Source organism: Geotrypetes seraphini, chromosome 5 (assembly GCF_902459505.1).
Source record: "Geotrypetes seraphini chromosome 5, aGeoSer1.1, whole genome shotgun sequence".
NCBI lineage: Eukaryota > Metazoa > Chordata > Amphibia > Gymnophiona > Dermophiidae > Geotrypetes > Geotrypetes seraphini.
In genome coordinates this window covers 246,617,459-246,631,496 of record NC_047088.1, presented here as the reverse complement: position 1 = coordinate 246,631,496, position 14,038 = coordinate 246,617,459, and the positions used below count along the sequence as shown (strand labels likewise).

The following is a 14,038-nucleotide window of genomic DNA, read 5'->3' as shown; positions in this document are numbered from 1 at the left end:
ACTCGTAACTTTGGTTATTTGCGAGTTTCTAAACCCGGACCCACCCCGCCTTCCTCCTACCTCCCAGACCTCTCGACACCTTACCTGGTGGTCTAGTGGTGAAGTGGGGCAGGAGGGATCTTCCTACGCTCCTGCTCCATACAGAGCCTTCTACAAAAATGACTGCTGTGAGTTCCTGTGGTCTCACAAGACTACAGCGGGAATTCACGGCAGCCATTTTTGTTGATGGCTCTGCACCGGGCAGGAGCGTAGGAAGAGCGCTCCTGCCCCACTTCACCGCTAGACCACCAGGTGAGGTGTGGAGAGGTCCGGGAGGCAGGAGTGGGTCAGAGTCGGCCCTAAAAGTTTTTTGTATTTTTTCAATATTCGCAGGCCGTCTCGGCCCCTAACCCCCGCGAATATTGAGGGAGAAGTGTAAATTACACTGTGGTGGACTGCTGCACTGTCAAGATAAGAGTGCAGAGACTCAAGTCAGTAGGAGTTTGTCAGATAGGTAGGTTTTCAGTTTTTTCCAGAAGTTGAGATAGTTTGGTTCTGTTCTTATGGAAGGTGGGAGGGAGTTCCAGGTTCTTGTGGCAACGTACCTGAAGATATTGAAGATTCACTTGTACTTCACTCCCTTGAATGAAGAGAAGATCAACTGGTGGATGTTATTTATCCTGGTAGAGGTGAAGAAGGAAGAGAAAAACGGATGGGTTGTATGCTCCGGTGCATTGGCATCCCGCACATGGTGTACCATGAGACTACCACGCCAGGTCACAAATGCTATTTTTAAGCAGGATCACGTCTTTTCAATAATGGCATAACATTCAAATCAGTTATACTCAATAATCCAGCAAGCATCTCCATATTAATTCTGAGTCGCATATCAAGCTCCCAAAATTAAAAATATTTTAAACTGACCTCAGCGACACCACGCTCAATTAACTTTCATAGTGTTAAGCTTTATGTGCCTTATCATAGGTCATTAGTTCTTAACATATTCATTCACATAATAGAATATTTAAAATTTTTTATCTAGCTTTCATAATCATCTTGATCACCACTGGCTGAATATTCAGAATGGGGGAGGGGGGTGTTCTTATCAGTGTTTTTGCACCATAGGTACTCTTGCTGAGTACCTTTTTCCAGTGGAATCAAATATATATGTTTGTGTCAGTGCAGGAAAGACACAAAAACTGATTGGGGGATTGAAGGGAAGGAGTGAGAGAGTGCAAGGCAAGATGATAATTTTTTTCAGGTTTTTTCTCAGTATTTATTAGTTAAAACCTAAAATCAGAGGCCTTCTTTATAATTTAGGGTGGGATCGTAGAATCCCTGAATGAGCGATCCCAGAGAGTTATTGCACTGCCACTAGGAGGCTCCACTGTACTTTTAGCATATCAGAAAGTAGCTGAAAACCTCCATAAAAAGAGACCTGAACCCCTCAGTGACAAGTTCCGGTATTAGACTACAATCAGCAAGAAAATGATTTTTAACACCCATCGTAATCTCCTTAGCTGTAATTTAACCCCCTCTTTTACTAAGGTGCCTTAACCGATTAGCATGTGCTAATTAGCTAAACGCTAACGCATCCACAGATTAACATGCACGTGTTAGAGTTTAGTGCACATTAAATCAATTAGCACACCTTAGGGCTCCTTTTACAAAGGTGCGTTAGGGCCTTAACACGCGGAATAGCGTGTGCTAAATTGCTGGGTGCGGTAGACCATAACGCCAGCATTAAGCTGGTGTTAGTTCTAGCTGCATAGCACGGGTGACTGAATAATGGGCCTTCCTGTAGGGAGCAAACCTGATTCATATCACATAGCAACGAGAATTCAACTGTAACATAGTAGATGACGACAGATAAAGACCCGAATGGTCCATCCAGTCTGCCCAACCTGATTCAATTTAAATTTTTTAAATTTTTTTCTTCTTAGCTATTTCTGGGCAAGAATCCAAAGCTCTACTCGGTACTGTGTTTGGGTTCCTACTGCCGAAATCTCAGTTAAAACCTACTCCAGCCCATCTAAACCCTACCAGCCATTGAAGCCCTCCCCAGCCCATCCTCCACCAAATGGCCATATACAGACACAGACCGTGCAAGTCTGTCCAGTACTGGCCTTAGTTCAATTTTTAATCTTATTTTCTGATTTTAGATCCTCTGTGTTCATCCCACGCTTCTTTGAACTCAGTCATAAGAACATAAGAAGTTGCCTCCGCTGAGTCAGACCAGAGGTCCATCCTGCCCAGCGGTCCGCTCCCGCGGCGGCCCCTCAGGCCTAATTGCCTGAACAGTGTCCTTGACTAATTTTGTAACTGCCTCTAATCCTATCCCTATTTCCTACCTCTACTCCTATCTGTACCCCTCAATCCCTTTGTCCTCCATGTACCTGTCCAGACCTTCTTTGAAGCCCTGTAGCGTGCTTCTGCTTATCACATCCTCCGGTAGCGCGTTCCATGTATCCACCACCCTCTGGGTGAAAAAGAACTTCCTGGCGTTTGTTCTAAACCTTTCCCCTTTCAATTTCTCTGAGTGTCCCCTTGTACTTGTGGTTCCCCATAATTTGAAAAATCTGTCCCTGTCTACTCTTTCCATGCCCGTCATGATCTTGAAGGTTTCTATCATGTCTCCTCTAAGCCTCCGCTTTTCCAGGGAGAAAAGCCCCAGCTTTTTCAGTCTGTCAGTATATGAGAGGTCCTCCATGCCCTTTATTAGCTTAGTTGCTCTTCTCTGGACTCTCTCAAGTACCGCCATGTCCTTCTTGAGGTACGGCGACCAGTACTGAACACAGTACTCCAGGTGCGGGCACACCATTGCACGATACAGTGGCAGGATGACTTCCTTCGTCCTGGTCGTGATACCCTTCTTAATGATACCCAACATTCTGTTTGCCTTCCTTGAGGCTGTGGCGCACTGTGCTGACGCCTTCAATGATGTGTCTACCATCACTCCCAGGTCTCTTTCAAGGTTACTCACCCCTAGCGGTGATCCCCCCATACATGCATGACCTTGCATTTCCCTATGTTGAAGCTCATTTGCCACTTTTTGGCCCATTTTTCCAGCGCTGTCAGATCTTTTTGGAGATTTATGCAGTCCTCCTCGTTTTCAACCCTGCTGTATAGTTTGGTGTCATCCGCAAATTTAATAACCTCACATTTGGTTCCTGCCTCCAGGTCGTTAATAAATATATTGAACAGGAGCGGTCCCAGCACCGACCCCTGCGGAACTCCGCTCGTGACCCATTGCCAGTCTGAGTAATGGCCCTTTATTCCAACCCTCTGTTTCCTGTCCGCAAGCCAGTTTTTGATCCATCGGTGGACCTCCCCTTGCACCCCGTGGTTCCATAGCTTCCTTAGCAGTCTTTCATGTAGTACCTTGTCAAAGGCTTTTTGGAAGTCAAGGTAAATGATATCTATTGATTCCCCTTTATCCACCTGGCTGTTTACCCCCTCAAAGAAGTATAATAAGTTAGTGAGGCAGTCACAGTTTTACTCTCCACCACCTCTCTTGGGAGCGCATTCCAGGCATCCACCACCCTCTCCGTAAAGTAGAATTTCCCAACATTGCCTTTGAATCTACCACCCCTCAATCTCAAATTATGTCCTATGGTTTTACCATTTTCCTTTCTCTGGAAAAGATTTTGTTCTACGTTAATACCCTTCAAGTATTTGAACGTCTGAATCATATCTCCCCTGTTTCTCCTTTCCTCTAGGGCAGTGTTCTTCAACCACCGGTCCATGGACCAGTGCCGGTCCACAGAAATTTCCTGCCGGTCCACATGGCCAGCACGTGCATCAGGCCCAAAACAGTGTTCTTCAACCGCCGGTCCACGGTGCGATCGATGCGGCGTTATCTTCGAGCCAGCTCCCTCTTCCTAACTGATTCAGTGCACAAAGCCATGGGCAGTGGCTCCTACAGGCATTCTGCGCCTGAACCGGAAGCCTTCTCTCTGACGTTGCAATGTCAGAGGGAAGGCTTCCAGATGAGGCACAGGACGTGCAAGGTGCAATTAGTACTATTATGGGGGCGGGGACTGGGGTGGAAATTGGGTAGAGATGGGCAGGGTCTGGCCCACGACTTCAACTGCCGGTCCACAGACCGAAGCCGGTCCACAGAATAATTATTTTATTTCTGCTGGTCCATAGGTGTAAAAAGGTTGAAAAACACTGCTCTAGGGTATACATATTCAGGTCTTCCAGTCTCTCCTCACGTCTTCTGGCGCAAGCCTCCTATCATTTTCATTGCCCTCCTCTGGACCGCTTCAAGTCTTCTTACATCCTAACGCATTTTTATTTTGTTTCATGTTATTATTGTTACTGTTGTGTAGGAACTTCTAACCTGCTGTGAAGAAGGAAAAGGAGAAATTAAAGATGGCCTTGAAGTGATGCTGAGCGTCCCTAAGAGAGCCAACGATGCCATGCACGTCAGTATGCTGGAAGGTAGGGAGACCTCAAATATCACTGTGCAACAGAGGTTTTGGGGCATGAATTATAGTGGATGTTCTATAGTGCTTTGGGGTCGCTGAATTCAAAGCTGACCTTAATTTTATGGTATAACCCTCTGATTTTTGGCCAAAGCGCATTATAATGCAAAAATGAACATTTTCGCTATATTTTCTAATGCTTGGAGTAAATGTTATAACAATCTGTGAAATATTAAAACAGTTTGCTACAAATTAATATTAGTGATGAGCACTGGGAAAGGTTTCACTAGGTCATTGCTACAATGGAGAAACAATATCAGGGCAGATGGAATTCATCAATGCTGGCTGACTATTGTTGGATATTAATTAGAGATGATCCTAATCTCAATTATAAACGCACTTCAACAGCAAAACGATTCTAGAAAAGAATATTTGTAGAAACTCTTAAATTGACGCAATGCATTACATTATGATGTCTCATGCTATAAATATTTGCGATTTGCTCAAAAACCATACGTGATAGGAGAAAACCGAGGCTATTTTCATACACAGGAGGTCAAATTCTATAAAGTAAACCTCATTTTCCTCTTGCCCCAGAGAAAATTTAAAATTTGCTGCGCAGTGTATTCTTCATGGGGAAGACTGGTTTTTGGTTTTAGTATCAAGCTTATGATGTTTCATTCAGATTCTTCATAGACATCTTTTTTTTTTTTAATTAAACTTTATTGATATTAAAACATTGACAGTGCAATAAACAAGTATGTGAACATATAGCAAAACAAGATAAGCACATTTGTCTTACAACATATCAGAGCAATACTTTTAACCCACCCATTGATTAATCAATAAAAGCACGAATATCTGACTCCCATTCCCATTTAAACATTGGACATCGTATTATGGTCTCTAGACCTTCATTTCCACTGGAAAATGGTTGTTTCTTGTGTATTCTTAACACCTTTGATGTTCTTGAACGCCTTTTTTTGAAAACCACCCATCTTCAATGCAGATAAAACTATGGACAGTGTTATCAAGGCTGTGGAGTCAGTAACACAAACATATGAATCTGATTCGGACTCCTCTATTTTCCTAATGTCCAACTGATTCTGGATCTGGCTGTGACTCCTCCCACCAATATTAAGCTTTAATTTTTTGTTCTGGATCTAAATTACTGCTAAATATAACTTTTATTCAGCAGTACTTTAGATCCGGGGGGGTGGGGGGGGAGAGGAATATATATATACAGTGGTACCTTGGATTACGAGCATAATCCGTTCCAGGAGCATGCTCGTAATCCAAAATGCTAGTTTATCAAAGTGAGTTTCCCCATAGGAAATAATGGAAACTAGCTTTGATATGTTCCCACCCCCCGAGGCGAGCAGTGCTGCTCTATCCCCCCACATGAGAACCGGCATTGCCCCTCCCCCCCCGCGATCCGGCACCCCCCCTCGCCGTGATTGGGCACCCCCCCCCCCCGCCGTAATTGGGCACCCCACCCCCGCCGCTTCTTACTGTCATCTGGTCCTGGGCACCGACACAGCATGTCCTGTGCGTTGGTGCCAGTGCCCAAAGATCGGCCTCCTCTTCTTGCTGGCCTTGAGCATCTGCGAGTTCACAGTAAGAAGCAATGGGGGGGGAGCCCAATCGCGGCGGGGGGTGCCAGATCGTGGGGGGAGGGTGCCGGATCGCGGGGAGCGCCGCTCGCAAATCGAGGCACGCTCGGTTTCCGAGGCGCCGATTTTGCGAATGTTTTGCTCGTCTTGCAAAACACTCGCAAATCAGTGCATTCGTAAACCGAGGTACCAGGGGTCCGGATGGCTTTTCAAAACCCGGCACTTAGTCCGGGTTTTGAAAAGCCTCTCTCTAAATCGCCGTCGGGCAGGAGGGCAACGCAATGACATCACGTGCACGCGGTCATCGCGTTACATGCGCGCATGCTTGGATGCACTCCTGGGCGACCAGAGCAGGCAGCAGGGGGCGGGGGCTGGGTGGAACTGGGCAGGCCTGGGGGGGCGTGTCTAAGGGGGGGTCCAGATTTTCCGAATGGAAAATCTGGTAACCCTATACCTACATGCTGTGATGTAAACATTCTTAATGCTGAACAAGCTTTTTATCTCTTTTTTTCATTTGAAGGTTTTGATGAAAACTTAGATGTTCAAGGGGAGCTGATCCTCCAGGATTCCTTCCAAGTCTGGGATCCTAAGTCGCTCATCAGGAAAGGACGGGAACGGCACCTTTTCCTCTTTGAAATATCTTTGGTTTTTAGTAAAGAAATCAAAGACTCTTCAGGACACACTAAATATGTTTACAAGAACAAATTACTGGTGGGTCAGAAAGCAAATTGTGTAATAAATTGTATGATTGAGAAATGAGAGTATCTACAGCTTTGAGTCGTCACTATAGGTGCCAATTCTGTAGGTGCTATAGGCGCTTGAGAACCCCCAATATTGAGCAGACTTCATTACTTTGACCAGGAAGCATTCACTTGTGCTGAGTTTGGCCCCCCCGTTCATTTTGAAAAGTTTGCTAGCGCTGTTTGTCTTTTAAAGTCCGTATCATCTCTGCGCCCACGCGGTCACGGATGTCAGCTGTATGTTACAGGGGAGGAGAGATGTAAATGTGTAAAAGGATTTGCTTGCATGTGGTTCCAGAAAAAGGAGGTCGGATTGGGACAGCCAAGGTTTTACTTCCATCGATAGCAATGGAAGTAAGGAGGACGGATAGAGACATGGACGTAAAACCGCGATGTCGCAATCCGTCCTCCTTTTTCTGGAGTCATAGGGTAACCCCAGGTCTAAGCCCTGGGGAAGAGTGACATTGGGCCTTTACATAGAAATATTTGGGTACTGTAATATATATATGGGGAAGCATTTATGAGGAGATGTTTTCTGATAGTGTAAATGAAAAGAATTGTCCAGCTAGCATTCACATTTGATTGATTGATTTCCAAAAAGCATAAAGCATTTAAAAGAAATTCTATAACTAAGGCCCAGATGCACTGGCGTAGTAGAAGGGGGAGAGGGGTGCACCAACCCAGGCATCATCTTGGTTGGGGCGCCGGCACCTCTCCACTCCCCCATGCCACACTCGCACACTCCCTTCCCCAGCACGAGCAACTAGCCTGCTGCTCGCACCTTCCTGGCTCCCTCTGAAATTACTTCCAGGTTACGGGGCCAAGAAGTGACGTTGGAAGGAATGCCAGTGCGAGCAGTAGGCCTGAGAAGCTGCTCATGCAGGCGAGTATTTAAAGAGGTATGAGAGAGCACAAGTGTGGCAGTGGGGTGGGGGTGGGGTTTGGTGCGGAAGGAGCAGGGAAGCACCACCGCCCTGGGCGCCTCCTACTCTTGCTATGCCATTGCCCAGATGTACTGGGAGGGTGGCTCAAGGGAGGATCCTTAGGTGCCTGAGCCAATCAGGGCCTTAGGCCCCTCCCAGTGCATCCTGGGGCACATTGGAAGGAACCTAAGACCCTGATTGGCTCAGGCACCTAAGGCTCCTCCTTTGAGCCAATCAAAGTTTTAGGCCCCTCTTGGTGCATCCTGGGGTGCATTGGAAGGAACCTAAGGCCCTGATTGGCTCAGGTGCCTAAGGCTCCTCCCCCTGGTGTTCATGTATTTGTTGAAAATTTATGCTCACGGTTCTTTCAAAAAATTCCTAGAAGCACAAAATGAAAACCAAGCAGGCTAAAGAATAAACAGGCTATGTAATACTTTCCTTGGTGCTCCAGTATACATAAGAAAAACCTATGTTTATTTCATATTGCTAGTTTAATTTCTCTGATGATGATGAAAATCCAGTAATGCACTGGAACCTTGCTTTACTTCTGTCATATGTCCAGAGCTGCTATTTTTTTCTCTATGGAAGTATACATCCACTCAAGCACAGTGGTTAGAGCTACAGCCTCAGCACCCTGAGGTTGTGGGTTCAAATCCTATGCTGCTCCTTCTGACCCTGGGCAAGTCGTGTTTCATGTTTATTAAAATTTGATACAAACGCTTATAATAATATTTCAAAGCAAATTACAAATCTACTAAAATCTTAACTTAATCCCCCATTGCCCCAGGTACATTAGATAAAAGAGTGAGTCCAGCAGGTCAGAGAAAAATGCTTGAGTACCTGAATGTAAACCGCTTAGACTATATAAGTGGTATATAAATAGCAAAAATAAATAAGTACCCCCTAATTGTATAATCTTGTGCACCCATTTTCATTCTTGCACGAGAAACCGCGTGCACAGGTATGCACATAATGCAATTGTTACATTAGATGCTATCATGGTGACGGGATAATTGCGCGCCAGACACCAGTGCGTCGACAACCCAGCGTTGACAATTCAGCGCAAGAAAGAAGCGCGCCGCCAAAAGCCACTGAAAAACGTATATTTTTAAAGAGCTACAATGTGGGGTGTTGGGGTATCCCCCCCACTTTAATGCATAGTGTTCGCGCTGCTGTTGGGGGGGTGCAACCCCCCACATTGTAGAGAAAACGGAACTTTTCCTGAAAAAAATTAAAAAAGTTCCGTTTTCTCTACAATGTGGGGGTTGTACCCCCCCAACGGCAGCGCGAACACTATGCATTAAAGTGAGGGGGTTCCCCCAAGTACCCCCCATTGGAGCTCTTTAAAAATAAGTTTTTCGATGACACGCTTTTTTCATGCGCTGGATTGTCGGCGCGCCACTGCGCGCCACTTGCGCGCCACTGACTATGAACCGCTATCATTGGAGTTAATTGACACTAATTGGCAGTGACATACAAAATTGCACGTAGTCAATATTCTGCAACCTTAGCGCATAATTCCTTCAGCGTGCCACAGCTAGAGTGTGTGGGAGAGCATGGGCGGGTCAGGGACATGCCTAACACTTACACCCTAAGGGGCAAATTCTGTAAGAGGCGTCTAAAGTTAAGCGCCTATCTTAGTTAGTAAATTGGCTTCAATTAGGTCCTTTAACCAGCTCATAATAAAAATTAATAGGCACCAGTCTTCTTAGGTGGTATTCTACAAAAGATAAGGAAACCTATTGGATGGTGCCTAGTGGTGGAGAGTAACTTAGGTGATGCTAGGCGCGATTCTCTAAGGGACTTAGGCGCCTATATGGTAGGCCTTTAAAACCCTGGCCTAGGTTGTTAAGTTAGGCGTGATTCTCTAAAGCCGGGCCTAAGTGTGATTGACATGTGATAGGCGCCTATCGTTTTAGATGCCATTTACAGAATTTCCCCGTTAAGGTCCTGATTCTGTATAACACGACCAAAGTTGCGAGGGTAAATCTGTGCGCATTGCTGATTTGCATATGCAACGTAATTGTTTAACAAGCCAATTTGTGCTGATAATTGGCAATTCAGAAACAATTGGCATTAATTAGCACTCATGATAATTTACGCACACGGCTTTCTAAGAATATTCTATAAAGTGCATATAAATTCCAGTGCACGGATCTAAAAAGGAGGCATGGCCAGGGGATGAGCATGAGCGGGTCATGGGCGTGCCTAAAAGTTAGGCACACCGTTATAGAATACGCCCAACCATAGGCGAAGGTATTAAGGCCTGGCTTTCATTGGCCTAAATGGGTGCGCCTATATGTTAGTCATGGATATAGACGCTACGCATGATTTTATAAACTGTGCCTAACTCTGGAGGCATTTTATAGAATCACGCTAAGTGCCGTACTTTTCGGCACTGATTTTTTTTTTTAGGTGTCATATATAGAATATGGCCCTAAGGAATATAATGCTGTCAATCGTACGCCTAACAGCGTTTCAACGCAGCAGGCTTTAAGCTAGCTTAAATGTTCATGCCTAAATTTTGGTGTGTAAATATGGACTTACGCTAGTAATCTATAATGGCAATTACATGCACTATTGCCATTTTAGAATTCACGCTTAGCACACACTTAAAAGTAACCTAACTTTAGGTGACCTTTTGAAAATTGCCCCCGATAAGGCTTCAAAGACCTCAGCTCAAGGAATTATGTCTGCTTTCCATTTTTCCTACTTTAGTGTGCAAAGACTCACACCAGTGCCTCTTTTCTAGACCTCAGAACTGGGCCTGACGGAGCACGTTGAAGGCGATCCCTGCAAGTTTGCGCTCTGGTCCGGTCGAACGCCATCTTCCGATAACAAAACGGTGCTAAAAGTGAGTGGCTTTTTTTTATTTTAGATCTGTCGATTCCTGATTTTTGTTTTGTCAATTCTCAGTGCGTATGGTGTAGGGCTACCAGACGTCCGGATTTCCCCAGGACATGTCCTCCTTTTGAGGATATGTCCGGGGGTCCGGACGGCTTTTCAAAACCCGGCATTTTGTCCGGGTTTTGAAAAGCTGTGTCAGACAGGGAGGAGGTGCGCGTGACGTCATCTGGCCCCTGAAGAAATATGGAAGCCATTACCTTAAGCTGTGACACTTTGCATATTTTGGACTTCAGGCCTCAAGTGTTGAAGCAAAACAGGAGTGGATTAAAAACATCCGAGAGGTCATTCAAGAAAGGATCATCCATCTAAAGGGAGCCTTGAAAGAACCAATCCAGGCTCCCAAGACACCAGCAAAGCAGAGAAACAACAGCAAAAGGTAAGATTCACCGCTGTTAATATCTCCAGTTTTAGCTTATTATAATTCACTATACTGTACCTTGGTCTATCAAAATATGGGATCCACGCATTACAAATTGCACAAAATGCTGCGGCACCAATTATTGTTCAGGCCTCTAAATATGAGCATATAACGCCGACTTTGCGTAGTCTGCATTGGCTGCCCGTTGCACAGCTCATCGAAGGGGTCTTTTACGAAGGCGCGCTAGCCGATTTAGCACGCTAAATGCTAACGCGTCCTTAGAATGGGCGCGCTAAATCGGCCAACCCGCCTGAGTTTAAGACTTCGTATTTGGTATTTAAAGTTTTGATCGATAAAAGTCCGGTAGTTTTCAACACTGTTTCTTCATTTTACAAAACCGTAGCATGGTGTTTAGCGCCATGGCCGCGGCGGTAATAGCTCCGACGCCCATAGAGTTAAATCCGTGCTACAGTTTTGTAAAATGGGGGGGGGGAGGGTGTTTGTCTTGCCGTTATCAACCAAAGAGGGCTTTGCGTTCTGAGAATCAAATGAATCTTGAAACACTGTCGTTGAATTTGACACGATCAGTAAGACTGCGTCAGTCTATGATCTCAGTTCAGGGAGTTTTATTATAGAATAGAGGTCTGCACTGGGAACGGGGATCGCGGGAATCCTGCGGGTCCCGCGGGAATTCCCCCTAATCCACGAGACTCCCACGGGGACCCCCCTCTGGCCCACAGGACTCCCACGGGAACCCCCCTCTACCCAACGGGACTCCCACAGAGATGGAAGGCTTTGGAAGAAGGGTTCGTCCATATAATATAACAGACACATCATCCTTAGTAAAAGAGGGGGGTTTATAAGTTAATTACCTGAACAGAAAACAAAAAAAGGGTTTCACCAAAGAGATTCCACAAGGAAAACAGCAGCGCAAATACAAAAGAAACTGTGGAATTGATGATCCTGTCAGAAGTAATTGCTGCTTTTTATGGGGAGGGGCGGGGATGGAGGTAATTCCTTGCGGGGATGGGTGGGGACGGAGAGGATCCTGACTTGGACGGGTGGGGACGGAGAGGATCCTGACTTGGACGGGTGGGGACGGAGAGGATCCTGGCGGGGACGGGTGGGGACGGAGAGGATCCTGGCGGGGATGGGTGGGATTTCTGTCCCCGCGCAACTCTCTAGTCCTTAGTGCCCCCAGTGCCTCCATACTGTGTCCTTAGTGCCCCAGTGCCTCCGTACTGTGTCCTTAGTGGAGGTCTGCACGGGAACGGGGATCGCGGGAATCTCGCGGGTCCCACGGGGGTCCCACGGGAATCCCCCTGTAACCTACGGGACTCTCACGGGGACCCCCCTCTGGCCCACGGGACTCCCATGGGGACCCCCCTCTGGCCCATGGGACTCCCACAGGGACCCCCCCTCTAGCCAACGGGACTCCCACGGGGATGGAAGGCTTTGGAAGCAGGGTTCGTCCATATAATATAATTGACATGTCAGCCTAAGTAAAAGAGGGGAGTTTATAAGTTAATTACCTGGACAGAAAACAAAAAAAGGGTTTCACCAGAGATTCCACAAGGAAAACAGCAGCGCAAACACAAAAGAAACTGTGGAATTGATGATCCTGTCAGAAGTAATTGCAGCTTTTTATGGGGACGGGCGGGGATGGAGGTAATTCCTTGCGGCGATGGGTGGGGATGGAGAGGATCCTGACCTGGATGGGTGGGGATGGAGAAGATCCTGACAGGGATGGAGAGGATCCTGGCGGGGATAGGTGGGGACGGAGAGGATCCTGGTGGGGACGGAGAGGATCCTGATGGGAACGGGTGGGGATGGAGAGGATCCTGGTGGGGACAGGTGGGGACGGAGAGGATCCTGAAGAGGATGGATGGGGACGGAGAGGATCCTGGCGGGGATGGGTGGGGATGGAGAGGATCCTGACGGGGACGGGTGGGGATGGAGAGGATCCTGCCGGGGACGGGTGGGAACAGAGAGGATCCTAGCGGGGACGGGAGGGGATGGAGAGGATCCTGATGGGGACGGGTGGGGATGGAGAGGATCCTGACGGGGACGGGTGGGGACGGAGAGGATCCTGGCGGGGACGGGTGGGGACGGAGAGGATCCTGACGGGGACGGGTGGGAATGGAGAGGATCCTAGCAGGGATGGGTGGGGACAGAGGAGATACGGGCGGGGACGGGTGGGGACGGAGAGGATCCTGACGGGGACGGGTGGGAATGGAGAGGATCCTAGCAGGGATGGGTGGGGACAGAGGAGATACGGGCGGGGATGGGTGGGATTTCTGTCCCCGTGCAACTCTCTATTATAGAATTCATTGCCTGTCGAAATTAAACAACCCTCAAATGTGATGCAGTTTAGAAAAGGAGTGAAAACTCTACTTTTTGAGAGAGTGTTTAAGGAAGTTAGTGTCTCCCTCGTTTACTAAGGGCTCCTTTTACTAAGGTATGCTAGCGGTTTTATGCTAGCGGTTTTAGCGCGCACGCTAAACGCTAACGCCTCTATAGAGCTTGCGTTAGTATTTTTCATTTAGCGCGGGGTTTGCATGCGGTAATCTTCAGCGCGCGCTAAAAATGCTAGCGCACCTTAGTAAAAGGAGCCCTAAGGCACACGAACCGACTTAATGTGCGCTAAACACTAACGTGTCCATAGATTATAATGGGCGTGTTAGCGTTTAGCATGCGCTAAATTGGCTAACGCGCATTAGTTAAAGGACCCCTTTATGAATTGCAGGCAGGTTTGGGGGGGAGGGGTTTACTGTAGTTTTGTTACTGGATTGAGTTTATGACAGGTGAAAGTATATTGTATAAGGATTTTCCTTCTTATTTATTGTTTGTTTGTCAGTAATTTATTATGTATGTTTTTATGTAGGCCCACTCAGAGCTGTGGATGTGGCGGGATATAAATATTTTAAATAAAAAAACCACTCTCTTCTTGAACATTAAATTTAGACACGAAGCATTTTATTTACTGTCAGGAGAGTTTCCACCACCTGGTCCTGTGAAACACTCAGCAGAAGACTTCTCTTCCCCCTGACTGCCTTGTTATCCTACTATAGAATGACACGGGGACAAC

At 46.7% G+C, this 14,038-nt stretch overlaps 1 protein-coding gene across 5 annotated transcripts in view; it reads left to right on the top strand.

Moving 5' to 3' along the window:
• The window catches only part of KALRN (kalirin RhoGEF kinase), a 1,310,049-nt gene that overhangs the window by 886,730 nt on the left and 409,281 nt on the right, over nt 1-14,038 (top strand). For all 5 annotated transcript variants that reach the window (XM_033944399.1, XM_033944394.1, XM_033944393.1 and 2 more), the window contains 4 exons: nt 4,314-4,425; nt 6,543-6,733; nt 10,438-10,539; nt 10,826-10,968. In XM_033944399.1, the coding sequence (XP_033800290.1) occupies nt 4,314-4,425; nt 6,543-6,733; nt 10,438-10,539; nt 10,826-10,968 (548 nt within the window). The remainder of the gene's footprint in view (nt 1-4,313; nt 4,426-6,542; nt 6,734-10,437; nt 10,540-10,825; nt 10,969-14,038) is intronic.